Source organism: Aaosphaeria arxii (genome assembly GCF_010015735.1).
Source record: "Aaosphaeria arxii CBS 175.79 unplaced genomic scaffold BU24scaffold_1, whole genome shotgun sequence".
NCBI lineage: Eukaryota > Fungi > Ascomycota > Dothideomycetes > Pleosporales > Aaosphaeria > Aaosphaeria arxii.
Genome location: NW_022983474.1, coordinates 2,334,615 through 2,357,979, shown reverse-complemented (window position 1 = coordinate 2,357,979; position 23,365 = coordinate 2,334,615). Strand labels below are relative to the sequence as shown.

Below are 23,365 nucleotides of genomic sequence, written 5' to 3'. Positions count from 1 at the left end.
TGATGGAGAAGAGAGCAGCACGCTAAACTACTCCAGGGGTCTCGAACGTGGGCGGCGATGGGATCTACCGATGAATGTGGAGTAACGGTCTCGTATACGAATATGGACATTCGTTCTTAATGTCTGCTGCACTTGAAGATGCATTCTAGCTACAAAAGTCTTATTTCTGAAGTACATACAGTTCCATGTACGAATGCCTCTCATCGGCAAGGCATACAGTCATTCATTGGCTCCTCGTAGCTTGCTGAATACTGCGGGGTAACCCCCCATATCAACAAATACATCATATCTCCAATCCACATACAAAAAATCCATCTTCCCAATTACACACTACAATGAAGCCAAACCCAACACAATGACATCCTCACCCAACCCCCCAATCCTCCACATATCATGCCACTGCACCCTTACAACCCACACCCTCCCCCTCCCTCCCACCCTCCTCCCCCTCAAAACCTCCCTCTGCAACTGCAACATCTCCCGCCGCATCTCGGGATCCCTCCTAACATCCTACATCGACCTCACCCCTCCCCCTCCCCACAACCAAGACGTCCATGTTTCTAAACCAGACGTCTCAGCCCTAACGCCCTACCGCAGCTCCTCCATCCTGACGCGCTGGTTCTGCGGCACGTGCGGCACGCACATGTTTCTGGAGTACGACTTCGACGGGCACTTTGAAGCTGCGACGGGGGCGGTGAGGGTGGAAGGAAGGGAGGGTACGGATGGCGTTGTGAGGGTGGAGGCCGTGATGTGGATTGGCGACACGGTAGACGGGGGCGCGGGGAGGTTTATCAAGAGTGTTGATGGGAGGGTTTTGCGGCGGTTTTTGGAAGGATCCACGGACGAGGAGGGTGGTGGTGATGTACCGCCGGATTGGACGTCGTCTTCACGGCGCCAGGAGGTGCCCGAGGGGAAGGGGGAGGAAGCAGTGCACGCGAGGTGTCACTGCGGGGGCGTGGAGTTCTGGGTCACGCCTCCGAATGCAGCGTCCCGTGAAGCGCGGTCCCCGTATCCGGATCTCCTGGTTCCGTACAATTCGAGGAAGAGCGCGGAGAATCCGGGGAATGAGGCGTGGTGGTTGCCGGGGGAGGGGAGGTATCTGGCGGGTACGTGTGCGTGCGAGTCGTGTCGACGGGTGTCGGGGTTTGATGTCACGTTCTGGGCGTTCGTGCCGACGTGTAATATCTTTCAGGATGAGGCGTGCACTGTGCCGTTTACGAGACGGCCGTATTGGGGGAGTATGAAGGTGTATGAGAGCTCCAAGGGGGTGACGAGGACGTTTTGTGGGACCTGCGGGGCGAATGTGTTTTGGGACGGGGAGGGGAGAGATGGGCTTGTGGATGTTGCTGTTGGACTGCTGGATGCGAAGAGTGGCGCGAGGGCGGAGGAGATATTGTCTTGGTGTACTGAGCGAGTGAGCTTCGCTGAGGAGGCGTTGAATAAGGGTTTGATAAGGGGTTTGCAGGAAGGTCTACAGAGTTGGGGTAGTCGACATGATGAAGGATAATGTGATCACCGTCTTTTCCTGGTCCTGGCTGTCTCATGATGGTCAGAAGTAGCATGTTGGAAGTGTTCACCTATGAATGCAGTCAGCAGAAAATTGCAAAAGTCGATCCAAATGTCCTTGTGTCATGTTCATGTAGGCTTTGTAGTTCGCTACAAGTCATCTGTTCCAGGCTCTACCTGAGGATCTTGAATGCAGAATAGGTTGTTTTGACGCAGTTCTGTATGTGAGAGGTGGTAATTCCGGATTTAATCATAGAGCAAGATCAAGTCTTATCGTCGCCGAAATGTTACGTTATTCAAAATAGACGCCTTGTCCAATTGATTGGCGAACCGCCCGCGGAGATGAGGCTATCAAAGAGTGATACACGTCTTATCGAATGCATGAATTGCGCTGTTGTATACCCTATTTTGACGCCTAAACCAAGACAATGCGATGTTACAGTATCATACGCTCTCAACCCCCTGGAAGCGTTCTGCACAACCCCGTGATTGTTCCGCTTTTCGGTCGCTCGTACATCGATTTTCTTCTCACATCCGCCAACATCGGCGAGTGCTTCAAACGTAACCTGTAAGTGTCAGCCACCATGAAACGTGCCATGCATACTCGCAAGATCATACCTTTCCGTGCGCCCTGGAAGAAGAACCTGACAATGAAGACCTGCAGACCCGCCATCGTGATCATCAGACCGACCTCCATGAGACTGAAGTTGAATATCCTCTTCTCGGTGCTCCTGACGGTGCTGAAGTTTCGGTTTTCGCGCGTGCGGAAGTACTTCTGGTTTCGCGAGATGGTGGAGAGCTGGGCGGAGAGCTTGAGGATGGATTCTTCGAGCACGGAGGTCTGCTCAGGGGAGGAGCCTTGCTTGGAGGGGAGGTGGGCATTTCGGGACTCGTTTTCGACCTAGGAAATCATCGATGTTAGCAGGGGTACTTTGATAGGAGGTGTTGCGGGCGAGAATAGGAGGATTGCGAATGCGGGTTTGTGCTCGCGTGTAGTGGGGATAGCGTACAGCAATCTCGAAGTCAACCGTCTTCTCGGCGAATGTGCTCATCTCATTGTTGAAGCAGAATCGATATTCTCCAACATCGTTGGCCGTGAAGACGAAATCTCCCTGCCTCTCCTTGGTGCCATCCAATATAATCTTCTCGTTGGGGCCGGCAACCGAGTAGTCCACATCGAAAGAACCGCCAGATTGGACCTGTGAAGCACCATGAATTAGTCTAGGGACAATTTCCGTACGAATTGAAGGAAGCTGAAGCTAATTGAGATATAGCAACATCCGGAGAGAAAAAGAAGCAGCGTGCTTGAGCACTTGCGCCGTCATACCGCGAAGTAGAAAGCAATCTTGGTCCCCTTGTGCTCAGTAGTCGCGAAGAAGCATGCTCGTTCGTGCGCCTCCAGTCGGTACGTGAGAGCTGTAGCATGCACTGCTGAGGCAAAGAAGCCTAGGAAGCTTAATAAAGCGAGAAAGGTCTTCATGTTGGTGATCGTGGATTATCTGCGAGGCGGGCGATTCGGGTTCGAGCGTTCTGGCTCTCAAGATGTTACGTGGAGTTAAGTTTGGCCGCATCTCTTGGCATAACATCCAATCACAGGCAAGCGCGGGGATCTCAGGAACTCCGACCTCTGCGCTGACCTCCAACATTCCAAAGAATGGCAATATGTATCCTCATGAATAATAGGTAGAAATGCAGTTTTTATATGTTACACAAAACCGTATCTTTTCGACTGAACAGTCTCCCCAAGCTTTCATGATTGCTATCGTGCATCTAGCCAACGGTTTCCCAACAACAACAGCGAGAGCAGCAATGACAATTGCCGCATTGAATCACTACCGCCCCCCAAACTCTCGAACTCGCATGCCTATGTGGAACTTAATACCCATTGATGTGATGTGATGTGATGTGCCGCGCCGAGTCTAGAATGCTCAATGACACGCCGAGCTCCGAATGAATCGCTTTGCCATGTGTGCCAACCTTACGCCTAAAGCAGATACGCACTAGAAACATCAAACGACGGTCTAGCTACTTGGTGGGATCATAGTGGATGAGATACATCATAATGAGGAATAATGGTTTTCGATATTCGCTAGGACTCTCATCGTATGAAGATGGAATCCGTCTTGCCCCAGAAGCTCTTGGCCTTGTTGACGTGGTCCATGGCAAGGGCGACATCGTCACGAGTACCCACCATATCCCACAGGATATCCTCTGCGACCAGGTCAGCACTGGAAAACGTAAGAGAGCATCTTGACGACTTACCATCTTCGAGAGGCTCAGGTTTTGAAAAATGTGGCTTGCCCGTGACCATGAATTTGATCTTCTCGAAATTCTTTCCTTTGATCTTGGTAAAATCCGAGAGTCGCTGTTTCGTTTCGCTGAAGAGTTCTCCCTACAGGTCGTTAGTGGTTGATGCAAGGAACAAACTGCCCTTGAAGTTTACGTACTTCCTTCAAAGGAAACTGGAAAGGAACTCCGTGAACTTTGGTGATTTCTTTGTCGAAATGGAAGACGCTAATCTTCTTCGCCGCCTGGTCGTCAGGGAAAGCGGCGGCGTAAATTGTAAGATAGTCGCCAATGCCCATGATCTGGAAGTCAGGAGAGAGGGCTTTGTAGAATTTGCTCGCATGCGCCTCATAAATGCGCACACGACTAGCGACCTCTTCACTAAGATTGGCCTTCTTGACAAGTGCTTCTATCAAATCCGAAACGTGAGCTGCGCGAGGGATCATCAACGTATATTCCTCCTGCGTCAAGATTAGTGACTTGTATGGCCAATGTAGCTAGGGCAAATACCTCTTTCGTCAGGCCCTCTGGTAGCCATATCACCTTCATCGCTTTCCTTTGCTCTAGCTCCTTCAAGCTCATATCTAGGACTTCATAGAAGAGAGCGTCTGGCTTTTGCGCCGATGTAGTCGAGTAGGTATAGGGACCAGGAAGGAGAATCTGGTTCAGTGTGGCTTGCGGGCTCGACTTTATTGGCGCCTTGGGCTTGCCAGAAGCGGTCACGGTTGTGAAACGAACATGCGTAGGCTCGATGCCTAGGTGCTCGGCGGCCTTCGCTGCAAGCTGATCGTAGGTCATCTTCTTACTGAGGGTCAAAGTGAATGTCTCAGAGCTGTCGGGATCAGCAGATTTCGGGAGGAATTCGACCGTGATACGGTTGAGTAAGTAATCGTAGAAATCTTTCGCCTCGACACAACCGCCGGTGGCAGTGATTTGAGCGGTTTCTTTCTCGGTGAGGGTGCGTTGTACAGTGACGATGTCTCCATCCTGAATCTCTGACTGCCCTAATGTTGCCTTGGGCTTCATCGCTTCTATCATGTTCATTTTGATCTCTTCAGAAAGCTTGAAGTTGGTTCCAGCGGGCCAATCTAGTGCTTTCAGGATTTGGGGACCAATGTCGCAGACCCTGTCGTGGAATGCCGCATAGACATTTCCAACGCCATACAGAGTTTGTGATTTGGCATCGAAATGCTTGAGGAAGAGCATGAGAGGTCTATTCCCAGACAGTGCCTTCAATTCGATCGATTTGTCACCAAAGATTGGAGTGCCATCATCATCACGCGATTCGGCCTTCTCGACCCATAGCTTGAATTGAGCAGTCTTTGTACCGAACTTGCTCGAGGCTTCCTCGACCGTCATGTCCGGGAAAGCGATCGCAACGTCAGGGCGAACGGTGCCGTTTTGACGGTTGACCATTGCCCATGGCCTGATCATGTCATTTTCGAGGCCCAGATCGGACGCAACCGTGGTGCAAAACTCGGCCATCGTCGTTGCGCGGAGTATGCGATAATGCTTGGGATTGGCGGGGGACTCGGTCTCGGCTTTCCAAGGAACGATATCGAAACCCTGGTAAGCCTGGAAATTGGCTTCGGATGCCACTTGGATATCCATGTAGAGATGCGCCTCTTCCCGCTCTTTACGCCTCCGCTCGAATGCAATTCGCTCCTCCGCAATCCGTTCTGCAAGATGGGTCGGCGCGTCGACGGGGATGCCTGGAAGGAGCATGTTGTCCAACCTGCTTTCGCGGATATAGACCAACATGTAGGCGCTCATAGATCGCTTAGCAGACCACGTACGTGTATACGGGTTGCGCTGGCCGACGTTCCCATTCACCTGAGTATAGTCGCCTCCAAAGTTTTCCTCAAGAGCTTCCCGCTTCGTAGCACGGGTCACTCGATCATCGTCGAATTTGTAAAAATGGCCTTCCTTGGTGGGTTTCAGAAAAGCATAGTAATGGCCGGCGTTCAAATCTCCGCTATGCACCAACACGCCGTGGAGATGATATATGTAAGGTTCCGATCGGTCGGCATTGTCGGAGAGGTAGGGCGATGCGTCCCATATTTCAGGGAATTCGTAGCGATCATTGACCTTCATCATGGCATCCCGGTTGATGTCATATTCGAAACGCTTCAACTGCAGATGAAGGACCTGCGGGAAAGACTCAAAGATGACGCCCTTTTTCGCGTCCTGCAGACCGTGGCCCTCGGCAAAATACTTGTTCTCTCCGTCCATGGTTTCGACCTGGATGTAGTCTTTGAAACTGTCGTCGAGATTCTTGTTGCCACTGACGTTCAACTGGATGTCCCAAAAGTCTTCTATCCGAGAAGATTCGTAGTCGACGTTGATACACGAGATGTAAGTCTTCATCTTTCCGACGAACATCTTCTCCAGTGCGCCCTCCGCATCTGTACCCTTCATCTTCTCGTCCAGCTTGTCCATGAGGACGCGCGATAATTCCTGGACATCTTGCTGTTCGAAAATCTGCTTAGAGTCCCAGCCAAACGACTGGGTCAGGTCCGTGGTGGCGACAGCGGTTCCCGAGGTCTGGAGGAGGTAGAAAAGTCGTTGCAAAGCGTACGCGCTGGTTCCTGACCGATCGGTCTCTTCGGCGGTGGGAATCTGATAGACTGCCCGCCTGAACGCATTTGTGAAATACAGGGATTGGAGTAAGGAATTGAGATAACATGTTGCACCTTGATTTTTCAAACCCACCATGCCAGTTTCCTTCTTGGAGTCATAATTAATGAAGTTGTGCCATAGGACGCCGGTGGGGTCCTTGAGAACACGAATGTACGCGGTGACGTTGGCGGCGTTGTCCTCCACTAGAGGACGGCCGCGGCCGTCGAAATCCGAGGCAAAGAGTCGGCGAAGCTCTGCGAAGCGGGTGAAACCCCAATCGCCTTCGTCGGCGGTAAAGCGGTGGGTGGCAGAATGGGTGGTAAACAAGGTCGGATCATTTGGATTCCAGAGAACCAACATGAACTGCACGCAGGCGTACCAGTCATCGGGAACCTTCTTTTCCTCGTAGCCCTGTTCGAGATAGAACGAGGCATAGTCAACGTTATTGCCATAAGGGAAGAAGAGAATCCGCCAGGGATTGCCTCCGCACTCGAAGACAGGACCGTGTTCTCGCCTACTCAGTGTCCGCCATTCCTTGATCTCCCATGTGTGGTGTGCCTCAGCCTCCGTCTCCTGGTCGGGCAGCTCGGGCATGTGCTTTTTCATGAAGGCATCGTATTCGTCGGCGCGGGGTTCTGGCTCCGAGTCTGCCTCGGCATCGTCCATGGACTCGTCAGCATCAGGATTGATGATGGCGACGTCGTCGCGCTTCTCGTCATACTCGGAGTCCACGAGCATATCGCTGTTGAGCTGATGTCACAGGTAAGAGGCAGCGTCAGCGATGTTTGTAGGGGCCTGGTGTGCAGCAGCTTGGCAGTAAGAGCAATAAGGGAAGCCGAAGATGGCGACGGCGAGTGCATAGGAAGCGAGGAAGACTGGCAGAGAGTGCGGGTAGATTGGAGCTTACCTGATCCATGATGCTCGGTGGCGGCGGAAGCGCAGGACTGCGAGAGCAGAAGAAAGAAAAGGCGACAAGAAAAGAGCAACAAGGAAGGAAAAAGACGGGGGCGGCGTAGGTATTATGAGACAAGCGGGGAGAGGGCGAGTGAGGGGGGAAGGAAGAGGAGGAAGAAGATGAAGGAGAAGAGAAAGGAAAAAGATGCGAAAAGGTGTGAGGTTGAGGTTGAGCGAGGCCAGTCGCGGGGGTTAGCAGATTTAGATCTGAGTGGAGGCGATTGGTAGTAGTAGACTGTAGTACTGTGTAGTAATCGTAGTTGTGAGTATTGTCGTAGTAGTAGTGAGTAGTGCGTAGTGTCGTGCTCGTAGCAATACTGTAGTAGTAATAACTACGAGTCGCTGGTTGGTGTGGCGGGGAGAGTGCAGGTGAGTGAGAGGGAGTAGTTACCAGGTATGAGGTAGTAGTCAGTTAGGTGAATGTTCGATACACGAGGGTTGATAGAGAGAGAGGAACGAGAGACGAGTCGTTGCTATGTAATGATAAGTTCTTTTCGGGCATCAACAGGTGCAAAGGTACTTGATGGGTACTTTGAAGGTACTTGATTGACTGGTTGAACCTGCAGCCTGGTATAGTTGGCTGGCTGGGTAGGTGGGTAGGTGGGTAGGTACCTACTTAGGTTGGCTGGACAGGTGAGCCTACGTCTCTCGTCAAGTTACCGTGGCACGCGTAGGTGACTGATGTAGGTACGTACCTAATAGTGTGTACCAAGGTAGGTAGGTAGGTAGGTAGGTAGGTAGGCGGGTCACGGGTACCGATGCAACTTAGTGGGCCATATCCTACCAGTGAATATTATATGCGAGAATCATATAGTTATGGAAATATAAAAAAGATTCACCTTTTCACAAAAAATGCAATTCACAATTGCGAACCTGTCACCTACACAGTATCTACAAAAAGGAAAAAAAAAAAAGCAGACGTAATTTGGAGTGCCTCTGAGGCGGAGCGGAGCAGGGCACTCAACCTCGCCAATACACTAATTCCATTTCATCAAACCATATTTCTTACCTGCACTACAGTATTGAATTAGGTAGGGGAATACTGTAACAGATACCGTTTCTCATACAAACCAATCGCCACAACTAAAAATGGTCACAATGATTCTCCAAAGTTACCGATTTCTGCGAATTGAGTGAGGCTTGTTTCTAACTACCAAGCTGGTACATCGGCACGTACCTAGTATCGAAGCACAGCACGCACTGAAGTAGTGCATAGGAATTGGCGGTCGCCATGCTTCTGTATCTAATCATTGAGTGATTGCAAGTTTTACACGTCGTAGATTTCCCCTTCGGTTGCTCAATTGTTCCCTTCACTACATCAGCTTCACTGTGTGTCAATATACTGTCTCATGACACCGAGCGACGTAGTTTCAAAACAAACGCACTTGATCGCACGCCTGGCGAGACAAACAAAGCTGTCAATTATTCTCTTTAGTTTTTCAAATTTAACAACATGCTCTGGAAATTCCTGTACAATTAAGCTTTGATGTTGTTGTTGTTCTCCTCAAGATTTGCTAATAGCTGTATCATTTGATGGATGCCCGTGAACGTTTGCTTAGTAACGAGAGGACGTCATGCGTCACACCTCGAGACCCTCCCACCTTTTCGCTCCGAAGCTAAACGAGGTGGACGAGCTACAAGCTATACGGAGCAACTACATCCACCCAAAACAACATAGCTCCTCTCTTCACCTCCGAGTTCGCGACCACAGATTTCTTCTTCCTTTATTCAACCTTTCAACTCTTGCGGTCGCCCCTCGGAAATGCGCAGTTCAACCCTCCTCGTACGCGCAATCCCACTCTCCCGACATACTGTAACTTTACCATCCCGAAGTATCATAATACCAACTCATCGTCAATCCGTCACACGAGCATACTCGACAACCTCTGCCCCAACATGGCGGCCCTCATCCGCCCTCGACGAGTACGGCCGCCGCCCCCAATCATATATTCCCTTACCGCTCATTGTCTGAGTGCTGACTCTTCCTCTTCTCAGATGGGTGCAGAGAGAGGCCCGTCCCATAAGTTTGCGCCGACTCACCTTCTTCGGCCGCACCTTGACCGAATCTCGCCTTCTTGACTCGGCAAATTACTGTAGACTCGAGCTGCCTACCAGGTGAAGAGACGCCGGTTGCTCGTGGACTCCTACCATTTTATACTGAACTCCCTCAGGATCGCCCATCGTTTGCGAGACGTCCAGACCTTACCATACGTTGTCGTTTCGAACCCTCACCTCGCCCATGTCTACGAAATGTACCTTCGCGCCTTCGAGCGCTTTCGCCGCGTTCCGGAAATCAAAACACTCGAGGACAATGATCGGTATTGCAAGATATTGGAGGAGACTCTCAAGGAGCATGCCACTGTCATTCCTCGCCTAGCAATTGGTGTCCTCGAAGTTCGCGGACTCATGAGGCCCGAGGAGACCGACAAGTTCATGAACACAATGCTGCGCTCTCGCATCTCCCGACGTGTCATAGCCGAACAGCACATTGCTCTGACCGAAACTTTCAATTCGCCCTGGCACTTCCCCGACGCCCAGCCTACCAATGATCAACACACCGAGAACGTCGGAGAGATCTTTCTGCGTTGTAATGCGAAAGAGGTCCTCGAGCGCTGTGGCAAAAACATGCAGGAGCTGGTCAAGCGTGCATATGGGCCCCACGTGGTACTCCCTGAAGTGCACATTACCGGCCATTTAGATGCAACTTTCCCGTACATCCTGACACATCTCGAGTATCTTGTGGGCGAACTTCTGCGAAATTCGATGCAGGCAATCATCGAGCAAAGGCAATCCAAGAATGCACAACCACCACCTATCGAAGTGCTCATTTGCGAGAACGCACAGCACGTCATCATCCGCATATCAGATCAAGGCGGGGGCATACCTACCGAGATTTTACCTCACCTTTGGAGCTTTAGTAAAGGTCCACGCCGACAGAGAAGGCTGGAGAACCTCGCACGGGTTCCGAAGCTTCTTGGTACCATGCAGGAGTTGCAGGTGAAGGAGGATTCGTCCAAAGGCCAAACTAAAACCGAAGAAGCCCATCATGATCATGTCGGGTCGCTTTCGTCTCTGACGAGTCGTCCACCGGATCTTCGACTTGGTGTTGGCCTACCCATGTGCAAAATATATGCCGAGTACTGGGCCGGAAGTCTTGACATTCATAGCCTAGAGGGATATGGTGTAGATGCCTTCCTCCAAATATCCAAATTAGGGAACAAGAACGAGCGCGTGACTACGCGCGCCACTATGGATGCAGTGTAGATGATGCCTCTTCAATTACAAATTTGGTTTCACGGGTGGTAGACCCGACCAAGCATCTCTGCATTGATCGAGCTCTATCATACCATGGGAGGTTCTCTCTCTAGCTTGCTATATGCACATAACTCGTTCCCCAGGGTCTCAGGGCTTCAAAGGGCTCTACAATCCTTCCCCATCTGGCAACAGCAATTTTGATCCTACTACCACTGAGTTGCATTCCAGTGTGGATCGAAGATCAGAAAGACGGCAGAGAGGTCACTTTCCGCTCCCGCAGTCTCGATTTCCCTCCTTTCAATTGCAACGGCAAGCAGCTTCTGGAGAACTTGGCAACATTGTCTGTTCGCCATTATTGTGGGAGTCAATCAGTCCATGAAACAACAGCTCAATGCCCATACGTGGTCAAGCAACCTGGTCCCAAGCCATTTGACCGAAACTATGGATATTTGCCTAAGTTTACCATGGCCGACGGGCGTACTTTGTGCGTTTACCGAAGTAGAAATACTATCTTTACAGGATGCCAGGCGCTTGAATATCTACCATGGGCCATGGTTTCCGGGTCAGGATTAGGATTTTGGCAGCAAGTCTCCAGCACCGAGGAACAAAACATCAACTTGGTCTGTATAATATCATACCGAACAGGCTTTTCGGTTGGTCACTTGCATTCTCAGACTATGCCATCATAAGCGTTTTGCATCAGTGAATTGGTGGATAGGCATTCAGATGCGGGACCCACAGAAAACCACAATAGTTGGATTCTTTTCCCTATGGAACGAAGGAAGTTCAGTTTTCAATCATTCAATTGGAAGTAGACGAAGCGTCTTCCTCTGCTTCTTCACAGTAAGAACGAGCGTATCAGCTTGACAAGTTCCTGTTGGAATTCAGGTTAAAGCCTACAACATTTAGACATGATTAAGTTAGAATTATATGTCATAATCGACTTTGATAACTTCCAAGTCTCTCTAATTACTCCCTTTCAATGGTGATTCTCATCCATGCTCTGAATTTACACTATGCATGGCTATCAATTGCCACACATCTCCGCCAAAGCTTCCCTACAAATACTCCTCGCAACGACCATACTTTATTTTTGGCATATGCAATCATATATTCCCTGCTTGTACATGCGTACTCGGTAACACCTCTCACCCCCATCCCTCCCGGCCTATCCGCGCATTTCAACCCAGCTCCTCAGGTGATTAAATCTACCAGTAGGAGAGGGAGGGTGACCCGACCGAGTTGGCGCCGAAGAACACGTCGAACCCAAATGCGTAGGGCCAGGCAACTATGACGCATGTGATTCCCCGTTTGGTAGTGGCATCATGATTACCTACTGACAGGCTGTACCCATTCGTTCGGTGGTGACGGATGGAGCTAAATCCTCCTGCGAGGAGGGCATTGTTTGCTTCCGGAGATTTCGGAAGGCGGAGGGGTGGGATGGGGATATATAGTAGGTAGGTAGGGCAACTTGAGAGGAGAGGAGAAGTTGCAACGACGACGTGACCTCACACCCCTTGCGTTCATTCCTCCAGGTTCCCGACTACATACCTACCCTACGTGCTTTCGTTATTACAACCACAACGCGTGACGTTTAAACAAACAAATAAAAACATCACCACTCTTTCACAACCGCGAAGGAATCCCCGCGTTTTTTCGAAGCTAATATTGACGATACAAATTCCCGCGGGGAACCTGTCTCAACATCACATCTCTCGCCGATATAGTCTATTGAAGGAGAGAAGCAAGTCATCATGATCAAAACAATCCTCCTCATAATCATCACGATCTTCAGTACGTCGTCCCACCAGCCAATGCAAATCCCTTCAAACCCACGATTTCTTCCTCCACAGAAGAGACCATAGTAATTATATTATAATGATACTAACCAAAAACCTCAACAGTCCCACCTATCGGCGTATTCCTCGTCGCAGGCTGCGGCGCCGACCTCCTCATAAACATCTTGCTCACCATCTTGGGGTACGTCGAATTATTTCCATTTCCGTTTCCAAAAACCGCATCATGCCCAACCTGTTTACACTTCCCTCGTATCCCAATCCATCCGAGAAACATTCCACCTCTTTCTTCCCCGATCAAATCTGGCGCGGCGGTGGCGGAACAAAACGCCCCTACCAGTCCGCCCCGCGGCCGCGCTCAGCCCTACGATCCTCCATTAATCTGGTTGATATAACAACCCTCTTGGTAAAACATCATCATTGCTGACCACACACCCCCACGCTCTTGGCAGATACTTCCCGGGCCACATCCACGCCTTCTACGTCGAATACGTCTACTTCAAGCGGCGCGACGAGATCCGCGCCGGCATCGTCGACGCGAGGCGTGCCCCCGGCGTCTACAGCAGCAAAGTGCAGAGGGGAGGAACCCACGTTCAGCCGCCACCGCCCGTGCAAACAGGTGCGCCGCCGCGCCCGCCGCCTCCGGGGCCCGCGCAGCAGCCGTATACGAATGTGCCGCCGCAGGGGCAGCAGGGCTATGGTACTATTTGAGGGGTTTTAATCGTCGTCGTTGGACTGGAGAGGAGTTGGGTGCGGTGGAGGCGTGGGGGAGATTGATGTGGTAATATCGATCGGAGGGCGTTTTATAGGATCGGACGTCACGAGCTGTGGTATTATGGGTCTTTTTTTGTTTCTCTCTCCTGGATTTCCGGTTTGGGGTTATATGGTGTTCTTGGGGCGAATCGGGCGGCTCCGATGTTCTGCTTCGACTACTACTTTTGATGAGAAGGGAGATGGGTGGGTGGCTACTCGGTCGCGGACGACGGAGGGGGCGGTTGGGTTTTATATGCCTCTTTCCAAGAGTTTCTACGTACGAGAGTTGTGGTTCTATGGTAACTATGAAGACAGTGAAATGACTTAAAGCGAACATCTTCCATCACGATATACACACCCTGCTATCAAAACCAACATCAAGTCACTCGTTTCACTTCCACTCCATCCCAAACATACATACATAACAGCCTCACCAACTCACTCATCTACTCCTCCTACAAAATCGACAAAAATGTCAACACTACAGTCGTCCCTATTCAACACCACTACCGCCCTCCTCAACCTCATGACCTCCACATCTCCCACCACAGCAGCACTGCCGCCATGGACGACACAAAACCCCCGAATCACAAACTGCCACAAACTACGCCACCTCACCCGCACGCACGACCCCTCGGGCCAGCCGGACGACCACATCGTCACGCCGACGGGAAAATTGCTGTGGCTTATTAGGGAGGTTGGGACGTCCTCGTCGGTAATGCTATGTGGTGAGGCCAAGGCGGCGGTGTAGTGTGAATGTATACATGACATATCATTGCTCACCGGAAATTTGGGCGAACGAGGAGATGGAGGATTGAAGCACACAGAAGCTGGGTAACCAGTTTCGTGGAGCGTTTCGACTTCAGGGATCGAGCGTGTTGGGCCGTTATGGAGTGATGGATCTCGTTACGGTGCTCTTCGATTTCACCCATGCCTTCTTGCTGCTTAGCTGGTGAGAATGGGGAGGGAGAGGATGAGAAAGAAACGAATCCGGTCCAGTGGCTTCGATGTAGGATACTTGTCTATCTGAAGCATATCACATTTATCGCTATCCATCAGTGGAGGAAATGGACTGGACGGACACTTCGCACGACACCATATGGACGAACACATCCATAAGTACCTGGTTCAACCATCCACGGATATTATCCTTAATTCAAAACGGCCATGTACTCTGCACAGGAGAGATACGTTCTTCTCTTCCATCGCAGAGGGAAATGGAGATATCCTAGATATCCATTAACCATCTTACACTTTAGATGTATTTAATTTTTAATTTTTTATACTTCATAGAAGATTATTGTTTTTCCTTCTGTCTCTTTCCTTCCACCGTTTAGTCTGTGGGGCAAATGAATGAAAAAATGGCCCAGGATGGCATGGCAAAGATTTACATACAGTATAGAGCCACCGAAGGATCAAAGATTAAAAGATGGTGGAGGCGAGATGTTCAACCGTTCAAACCCAACTTCGCGGCCGAGTGTGGTCGGCCAAGCAAGTGTTTATTGTATATAAGTTGTGTATATGTATGCTGGCTACCCTACGTACAGACACCTTGCTCCGGGATAATGTATTCGACCAATGCATGTTCCTCCACTGTCCCCTTCCCTAGTCTCTCTTCTCATCCTGTGACAGAAGGATGGAGTTCTTTCACGGGATTATGCGCCCGGTAGCCGATTGTTTCTAGTCGCTTCTAAGAGCATCATAGGGGCTTGGTTCATGGGTTGAAATGGACAGCGTCAAGGAGCCACAACGAGGATTGGCCTGGTTGGTGGGCCGAGATCAAATCCAGTTTACGACCAGGTATCCTCCACATCCTCTGCGTGAACGTTGTCCATCGTCCCTGATTATGAACACGTGCGACGACAACCCATCCATACGACAAGCCGAATTTAGCCAATTGAAGCCCCAGGATTCCGCCCAACAAGATATGGATCACACCGGTCCGGTGTCGGCAATGCAAGTCCGGGAAAACAAGTAATAATAAGTGGCAGAAGAAATATAAATAAGGAGTCGTGGCCTCCCATATTCTCCGTGTGTCGTGACTCCTAATATGTGATGCAAATAATGTAATCGAGATAAGCTGCGGTCATTCTGAGATGGCATGGAGGCTGGAAAAGGACAGAGCGTGAAGGTAGGTATTCGCCATGGAATGCAAGCAGTCGATAGTACAGGTGGGTAATAATAAAGTAGGTCTTTCAACATGTCCATGTGTAGAGATGCCGTTGACGCCGGTTACGATATGCGAGAAGGAAGACCTGGGAAACTAACGAGTGTAACCGTTTGAAGAGCCACTCGGATAGTTCTGTGGCGATGGTTTCCATATCCGAACCGTCTTGTCGTCGCCAGCTGAAGCAAAGACTCGAGGGTCCTTTGGATGCCATGCGACCGCGTTGACGCAGCCGGACGTGTGCCCATCAAGAGACTCGACGAGCTGGCCATTTATCTTCCAGATGAAGATGCGAGAATCTAGGCGAGGTTAGTATTACAACGCAAGAATCCCATGATGAACACTCACTTTCGCTGCCACTTATTATAAAATTCTCGTTTGCACCGCCAAAATCAGAGCGGATGATGAACTCGGTCTGTAAATGCCCAGAGTACCGCTGCACAATCTCTCCCGTGTCGATTTCTGTCAATTCGATCTTATTCTCATTCATACTGATGAGCATGTGCTGTGAGTCTTGGCTTATGTTAACAGAAGTAAGCTTGATATTGTTTTCCAGTGGCCATTCGCAGATTTTCTCATATGTGACGAAATCGTAAACCAGTATGCGGCTTTCGAGGAGGACTACGAGACGATGGCCATCTGGGGAAACAGCGAGATCGTGCACGCGAAGTTTGTTCTCGGACCATTTGTGAATGAGTGCACCGTCGGCGCTCCAAACACCCAATCCACATTTGTTATCCTGCGAGCCTATGACGACCTTTCTGCCATCTGGAGCCCATGCTGCAGTTGTGCATGGATACGTGAAGTCATTGATACTGACTAAGCAGCGTCCGGTCTACCGACAAGTTAGACAAATCAATGTGGGTAAAAAGTGAGAAACTAACCTTCGTGTCCCAAATTCTCGCCGAACATTCATCTTGTGCACAGCAAGAGATGATTTTGGAATCGTCCGGACTCCAAGCCAAATGGGTCACGCCAGCTTGATGTTCCGTGAGGAAGAGGATTGGCTTATATGTGACTGTTTCGTAAATGACGAGAGTGTTGTCTTTGCTTGCTGAAGCAAGCTTCGTGCCGTCGTGTGAGTACTTGAGATACCAGACCTCGTCTTTGTGATGTCGCAGTTCCTGCACAGCCTTCATAGGGAAATCATTGCGGTCGCACATATGATCCACATAAAGTGATGGAGAGGTGGCGGTATTGTGGTAGAGGCACCCCGCTATCCAACTCTGTTTGACATCGTCTAATAGACATGCTAATCGATGTGGCGGAATCATGATGCTCGGGGATATTGATTCTGTATTGTCAGCACATGTTGCGCCATTGCTTTGAGACACATTTTGCTTACTGGAGACTTCTGAGAGTAATATCTGTCGCGACTCGCCTTGGGCACCGTCCCATTGAGCCTGACTCTTGAGATCTTCAGCGGATTGACACATCATGAAGCTGTATGGTGTTAGTTAGATCAGACCAATGTTTTGTCGGTCTTACTAGACAGAAGACTAACCTCGAGAGAGCATGTAATCTATTAACGTCTTGTCGAAGCGGCGCCAGCTCCTGCCGCAAAACCATCAGGGCCTCTCCTAATTCTCGTCGTTCCAATAATTCAAGATATTTCTGTTGCTTCATCCAGAAGAGCAATTCCTCTCGATTTGCGCCTTCGGCAAGAGACAAGCCACCGGTTCGACGTATCTTAGACGACGAAGATGCTGACTTGGACCAGGATTTGCCGTAGGGACCGGTTCCGTCCAAACCGATACCGCCCCCGTGGTCATAGGTACTCGTTCCAAACAGAAGCTCTTCTGCGACAGCCCAGTCGCCCTTAAGTACGGCACTGCGAAAAGACGCCACTGTCGGTCCCTCGAGCTGATATCCGCTCTCCTTACACAACGCCCCTGCCGCATCGCTGTAACCCAGGTCGGTCAAGCTTTGGATCAATATCCTTGTCACCTCCTCCCTGTCATGGCCAAAGTATTCTTTTGATAGTGTTGCTCCATTCGAGTGCGAAGCCCCGTTGGTCTCGGATTTACCATGTGTATCGCCGTTAGCAACCTTGGCAAGCGACGCTCTCGGGCCTGGGGAGCGGGAGGAGCCGTTTGTGTGTTTCCGCGAGGGTGATGATGATGGATTTGAAGCATCGTTGTCCAGGCGCATGGTCTCTTCTGTTCTGCGCCTTCGCTTGGAGAGAGGACGGGAGGTCCGGCCTCGAGTTGGTTGGGATGGAAGGCTCTCTGAATCGTCGTCGGATCCAGAGAGGCTGCGTCTTCGCTTCGCACGAGAATCCTCGGCGATAGAGGTAGGTTCAGGAATCGGTGAATTCGTAGGAGCGGGTTCGGTGGGTTGGTGTGAAGATGAAGTCGTTGAGGTTGGGGCAAAGAAGTCTTGGGAAGTAGAAGCTGGGGGTATCGGGATGGTTGGGTGGGCGGAAGTGACGGGGGCAGGGGGATTTAAAGGATTTGGGGGGTTGTCGTCTGCCAGGACGAACGCTGGGGTAGGTTACCCGCAGATGCGAAGGTTGAGGTGAGGTGTTGAGGGAAGTAGAGTGTGAGGAGGGGGTTGAGAGCTGCGAACGGAGGACAGACGGACGGATGTAGTTGTCGAGCAGTAGCCGTGGGATGGCGCGATTGCTGGACTAATCGGGAGTCATCAGTGGCAGAGAGGTAGTATGAAGCTGCAAGGATGTAGCAGTAGTTGATCAGAGAGGATGGTATCTATAGATTGTGCGAGGTGAGGAGAAGAGTTGGGTTGGTAGTTGGATGTAGTACGGGTAGTAGTAGTAGGTAGGTAACTAGTAGTAGTAGTAGTAGCGGAGGAGGTAATGATGATGGATGGGGGATTATCGGGGGTTCGGTAGGTACCGCCGTACCGCTGAGCAACCATGTCACGGGTGCCAATTAGGTATCAGCCTACGGAGGGAGTGGAGTACAGGCCTTTGACAAAAAGGAATCAAGCTTGCTGAGGGAAGGTGGCAATTAGAGCAATACTGATAATAAGCAATTACAAGTTATTATGAGTTTGGTACTCTATTGGGTCAATACTATTGTTGCTGGCAGGTTGGGAGCAGCGGCCATGGAAGCCTCAGCCACGGCGGCACCAGCCAAGGTCAGAGCGTGCATCAGCACAAACACACTCGACAAACGAACTCGACAAACGAACTCGACAAACGCACGAGGGAAAGTCAAAGCTGCTGAGCGGATGAAGCTATCTGCAATCTGTACAGACTGGTGATGTTATAGAGGATAGATGTGGTTGTCCTCATTTGAATACAATACGCCAGGCATGTGGCCTGGCTAGGTTTCCTTATGCAGGTGACAGGCACATGTACCGAATGAATACCTAGGTGGCTTATAGTTGGCTTTTTTGCCTACTACGGAGTAGAACCTGATTTAATTCTACAACAGTGATACTCTCTGCAGAATTGCAATATAGCATGGGCCTTTCTCCTACAATGTTGTTGTCAATATTGTTTGAAGAAGTCACTGCTGGCAATGGATGGTAGGACGGTAGTGAAGAGTGAATGTCTTGTGATGAACGTGGCGGGCGATAAGGAATGCACTAACGCTAATCGGCGACCTATCATCTCCTCCCATCTCAGTGCCATCCCTTCATCTTCCGTCCAATGTCTGCTTCTCTCCTACAATAACTTGATTGTCGAATTACTACTACCACCGCTCTCATGTTCACTGTGATTCCTCATGGTCAGCATCTGTCTCTAGAAAAAGAAAGACTGCACCTTATAATGTACTGTAGTCCCCCATAGCACAGCAAAGAAATCTATGGATGAACTTACCGGAACCAATTCAACATCTGGAACACACTCGCTTTCGGCGTCCTCGTCAGATCTGTATAATTCACATACTGCAACCCAAACCTGACCTCGTTACCGGCTAGCCATTCGAAATTGTCCATGATTGCCCAACCCCACGCACCGGTCACATTCACCTTGTCGTAGTGGATGCTCGCGAGTATGTTGTCGAGGTAGCTCTGGAAGTAGTCCGCTCGTCGGAGATCCCACAGTATCTGGTTCTTGTCTGTGAGGAGCCCTTCGAATGGCTCTGCGAAGCCGAACTCGGTCACCACGATGTCTGGGATGCTTGGGAAGAGCACCGTCGTCAGGTGCTTGAGGAACCTTCGCAGGCCGACAGGTGTGTTGTAGAGCCATGAGACGCCGGGGTCGCCAGCTGGGCCCAGAGGAAATCCATTAGATGCCTTCGAGGCTGAACTGGCGCATTCGGGGTAGCTCGGGTGGGAGCGATTGCTCGCACAATTCTCGACACCACCATCGACTTCCCAGGCAACGAATGATGTGTATCTGGAGGACAAGTCAGTTAGTCAATCACCGCCACCTTGATCAGGTCGGCACGACTTACCCATCAATGGCATAAAAATCACAAGACCCTTTGATCAACTCCTTCTCCTCCTCCGTAAACTCAGGCAATATATCCCCCAGAGTATCCTTCAAGCTCTGCGGATAATCGCCATCCGTCCACGGCCCACCGAACCACCCAATCGCGAAGTCAAAGTTCCTCTGCGCAGCCTCCTTATCCGCCTCACTCGTCGTGTTCCCCTCGTAGTAATTCCCCGAATTCTTAAACGTAATCCTTCCCTTCCCCTTGAACTCCTCATGGTACCACTTCGCGACCTTCGCATGCGCAAGCAGCGTGTGATGTCCGCACAGGAACCTCGCGCGGTTTCCGGCGCCGATGTCGTTGAACGCGGGATAGTGGTCGCCGGCCGGGTAGAGCGAGTACTGCCAGTTGCACCACTGCGGCTCGTTGATCGTGAACCACTCCTCGACGTACTCGTCGTACCGCGTGATGACGAATTTGGCGTAGTTGACGAAGTCGTCGACGATCCTGCGATCGCCCCATGCGCCGTAGTCGGTGAACAGCGCGAGCGGGGTGTCCCAATGGAAGATGGTGATGCTGGGGTGGATATCGTTGCTCACCAGCTCGGATATGACGTCGTCGTAGTGCTTGACGCCTTCTTCATTCACGGGACCGCGTCCGAAGGGGAAGAAGCGAGGCCATGAGAGACTCGGGCTGAAACGTTTGATGCCCAGGGCCTTGAGACGCTGTACGTCCTGCTTGTACAGCCAGTAGTGACTCCCCACGACGTCACCTGTACTGTTGTCCGCAACCCAATTGGGGACACGGTGACTTAGCAAGTCCCAGATGCTGGGACCCTTGCCTTCGTCTTTGGCGGCGCCTTCAATCTGGTACGAACTGCTCGAGACTCCCCATTGGAAGCCCTCAGGGAGCTTCAGGTCGCGGAGACTGGGGTCGTGGGAGGCGACGAGAGGATGGAACTCCTCGCCCACCGGCTGAGGGAAGACTGATGGTTCGGGCGTAGGCTCGACGGTCGTCGTGACCGGGCCTGTGGCGATGGGCCCCACGAGATTCCAGAGAGCATTGAGTGCTGTATCTGAGAAATCCGTCCGGTTTATGGCAGCAGTTGGCTGTGCAGACGCATTGAAGCTCGCAGTGCTATACCCAGACGGCGTTTGGAAGGACAATGGCTCTCCATGTGCTGAGGCCAACAATGACAAGAGACATAGGCTCAATTGACCTCGAACTACTCCTGCCATGGTGGATATCAGCATAAACAAGTAACGAATCTAGAGAGAAACCTGCCAGAGCAGATGCAAGAAGCAATAGAGCGAATTGGTACCTTAAATGTCTCCTCCCCGCTACTCAATGCCCCCGAAAGACCTGTGAGCGACAAACATCACATCACATCATACTACCTCTTTGCACCCTAACTCCCCACCTCGGCGTGCATCCATCCGCATATTTTTCTGCTCAAAGTTCCCTACTAGAACACAGCTATCCCTGGCCATTCGCAGGGAAATAAATTGCTCCAGGGCATCCATAGGTTAGGAAGAGAGCCTAAGTCGATCTATGTAACCGTTCCCGGGTTGAGAAGACATCAGGATCATACAAAGACCCATTGGCGTTGAATATCCATTGCCTTCCGATGCGGCGCAGCAGACCGTTGGAGTACCGGTACATCTTGGGAGGGATACATGGAGGTGATGGCTCCGTGCCAGGAAAGAGGTTAGTGCAGAGGATTAGACTGATGATTGGTGGGTTGGATGCTAGAGCTTGAGGGAGCTTGGGCCCGATATGCCCGGGTTTGTGGAGAACCTGGTCGGAGGTGGAGCTACTTGTACGGATTTGTTTACATAGGGCAGAAGACGATGGGGAGAGATTGTTACGTCGAATGACTTGTACTTTGGAGTAGGCAAATGCGAGGCCCCCAGTATTGTCTCGTGGGGCCCAGTTGTAAGATGAATTTTCAACAGACTTCTCAGCGTCCCACAAAGATGGTCTGCGGAACAGCATCAAGGAATAGATAATAGAAACGAGCGATAGTATTAACGACTACCTCAAGCGTCATCTCATTAGTACCTGAGTAGTCGAAATCTAAATAAAAAGCCCACCCCTCATCAAGGCCATCCCATCTATAGATTTGAACAAAGCCAAATCCCAAACTATACCAATCATCATTCATCGTCATAGCTTTTGCTGCCCTCCAAGTGAATCCATAATTTTCTTTCCTTCTCTATGCCTTCCTCGCCTTCTTGGGATTGGGAGGGGGCGAGCCGCTTGAGCCTGGCCTTCCCTTTCCTACGAGTGCGCGGATGTCAATGTCCTCGTCGCTGTCATCGCCGTCCTCATCGCCATAGTCCACTGAGAGATCGGACAATTCCTCGTCGTCGTCCTCGGCCTCATGCGCGTGTTCTAGAGAAGGCATCGGTTAGCTGACATGTCACGGTACATGGCAGTTCAAGAATGCTTACTAAAGTACTTAATGGCAGACGGCCACAGGTCGTCGGCGATAAGAGTGGCGAGCTCGTCACCCTGTAGGAAAGCCTCGGCCTCCTGGACGTCCAGCGTCGGGTCATGGTCGATTTCTGGCAGGTCCTCGACCTTCTCGCCGCGCCTCTGCTTCTCGATGCGCTCTGCCTTCTTCTTAGACTCGATCGCAGACTCCTCCGCGGTGATGAATTTGTAGCTCGAGACGAAAGCGAACCAGGTGAAAAAGTTGTTCGAAGCTTCATCGGACTGTTCGATCAACTTGACAAGTTCCTTGTACGCGGGCAAGTCCTTGTCTTCGGTTCCAGAGCCTACATTCGCGGCTCTCGCTTTGAAAAGCTTGACGGCAGCGTCTGTGACTCCCTCAGTGATGTCCTTGCCCTTCTTCCAATTGATCTTGACGGGCTCGGAAACAAGTCCCTCCCAGTCGGACGAGACCCGGTACCAGAACTTCTTCTCCAGGACTTTGTCCTCAAAGTACTCGTTGTCGCTGAAACCGAACTTGATCGCGAAGCTGCGGGGAGAGCCGTTGGGCTCGTCAATCTCGAAGCGGATCACGTCGAGGGTCTCGAGGCAGTCGGCGAAGATCTTCGAGTCTGAGGGCTGGATGAAATTGTCAATGTCTGGGGGCGCGGTCTCCAAGACGAGGGCCCAGAAGTGGGGGATCTTTGCGACTACTTCGGCGCGCTTCTTGTAGAGGGGTCCGTTGAGTTCGTATTGTTTACGGACTTTGCGCGATTTTTCGTCAGTCTTGATTGAGAGGAAGAGAGGCATGTGGTGGGCAGGTCCTACTGATCTCATTCTCGGTCTCTTCGAAGTCTTCCTCGAGCAAGCTCAGTTCTTCGAATCTTGCATTGACCTCCTCGACAGTCATTTCAGCCATGATGGGTATTATTCTGTTTCTGTAATCGTTAGTTGTTCCATTAAGCAGCCTTGTTATTATTGTTGACATTGTTGTAGAGAATGACGATGCGGGGAATTGGGCTAAAGGTGGGATTCTGTCTTGTTTGATAGAACTTACGGTTTTGTCTTATCTTTCAACTTATCACCTGCACGCGCGGCTTGATGTCGGTACACAAATTGTTGGATGTGTTAAGAGTTAAGTCTGTTACAAGCAGTTCTTGTTGAGCGAGCAAGTGGGACACCGAGCAACTCAAAAAAAATTCCAGGGCCTGCAGGGATAAGCTCACAATTACGGGGAAGCACGGGCCAGC

The 23,365-nt window shown here is 50.9% G+C and overlaps 7 protein-coding genes across 7 annotated transcripts; 3 read left to right on the top strand and 4 right to left on the bottom strand.

Moving 5' to 3' along the window:
* Positions 1-355: 355 nt before the first annotated feature.
* On the top strand, positions 356-1,507 carry BU24DRAFT_446264 (uncharacterized protein; the record flags this gene model as incomplete). Its single annotated transcript, XM_033530754.1, has 1 exon — positions 356-1,507. The coding sequence occupies one exon, from the start codon at positions 356-358 to the stop codon at positions 1,505-1,507; it is 1,152 nt and encodes a 383-aa protein (XP_033389525.1).
* Positions 1,508-2,061: 554 nt separating this feature from the next.
* Positions 2,062-2,986, bottom strand: BU24DRAFT_404229 (uncharacterized protein; the record flags this gene model as incomplete). Its single annotated transcript, XM_033525630.1, has 4 exons — positions 2,062-2,072; positions 2,125-2,407; positions 2,517-2,765; positions 2,834-2,986. 4 exons carry the CDS (start codon positions 2,984-2,986, stop codon positions 2,062-2,064), a joined length of 696 nt encoding a protein of 231 aa, XP_033389524.1.
* Positions 2,987-3,504: 518 nt separating this feature from the next.
* BU24DRAFT_16764 (cysteine proteinase) lies at positions 3,505-7,552 on the bottom strand. The gene is made up of 5 exons (XM_033521458.1): positions 7,319-7,552; positions 4,303-7,161; positions 3,954-4,253; positions 3,769-3,898; positions 3,505-3,717 (listed from the first exon to the last, which is right to left on the bottom strand). The coding sequence occupies exons 1-5, from the start codon at positions 7,325-7,327 to the stop codon at positions 3,605-3,607; spliced, it is 3,411 nt and encodes a 1,136-aa protein (XP_033389523.1). The 5' UTR covers positions 7,328-7,552; the 3' UTR covers positions 3,505-3,604.
* Positions 7,553-8,995: 1,443 nt separating this feature from the next.
* On the top strand, positions 8,996-10,857 carry BU24DRAFT_16697 (alpha-ketoacid dehydrogenase kinase). The gene is made up of 4 exons (XM_033521451.1): positions 8,996-9,148; positions 9,199-9,288; positions 9,339-9,480; positions 9,537-10,857. Coding segments are annotated over exons 2-4 (1,236 nt in total). The 5' UTR covers positions 8,996-9,148; positions 9,199-9,287; the 3' UTR covers positions 10,630-10,857.
* Positions 10,858-12,075: 1,218 nt separating this feature from the next.
* Positions 12,076-13,127, top strand: BU24DRAFT_469991 (UPF0057-domain-containing protein; the record flags this gene model as incomplete). The annotated part of the gene is made up of 3 exons (XM_033532645.1): positions 12,076-12,414; positions 12,525-12,600; positions 12,869-13,127. Exons 1-3 carry the CDS (start codon positions 12,375-12,377, stop codon positions 13,125-13,127), a joined length of 375 nt encoding a protein of 124 aa, XP_033389521.1. The 5' UTR covers positions 12,076-12,374.
* A 2,305-nt stretch (positions 13,128-15,432) lies between these two features.
* Positions 15,433-20,920, bottom strand: BU24DRAFT_429981 (glycoside hydrolase family 1 protein; the record flags this gene model as incomplete). The annotated part of the gene is made up of 7 exons (XM_033529783.1): positions 15,433-15,635; positions 15,685-16,171; positions 16,221-16,630; positions 16,682-16,779; positions 16,841-17,819; positions 19,152-19,645; positions 19,704-20,920. The coding sequence occupies 7 exons, from the start codon at positions 20,918-20,920 to the stop codon at positions 15,433-15,435; spliced, it is 3,888 nt and encodes a 1,295-aa protein (XP_033389520.1).
* Positions 20,921-21,687: 767 nt separating this feature from the next.
* Positions 21,688-23,217, bottom strand: BU24DRAFT_416845 (uncharacterized protein). The gene is made up of 2 exons (XM_033526558.1): positions 22,136-23,217; positions 21,688-22,076 (listed from the first exon to the last, which is right to left on the bottom strand). The coding sequence occupies exons 1-2, from the start codon at positions 22,923-22,925 to the stop codon at positions 21,898-21,900; spliced, it is 969 nt and encodes a 322-aa protein (XP_033389519.1). The 5' UTR covers positions 22,926-23,217; the 3' UTR covers positions 21,688-21,897.
* Positions 23,218-23,365: the final 148 nt, after the last annotated feature.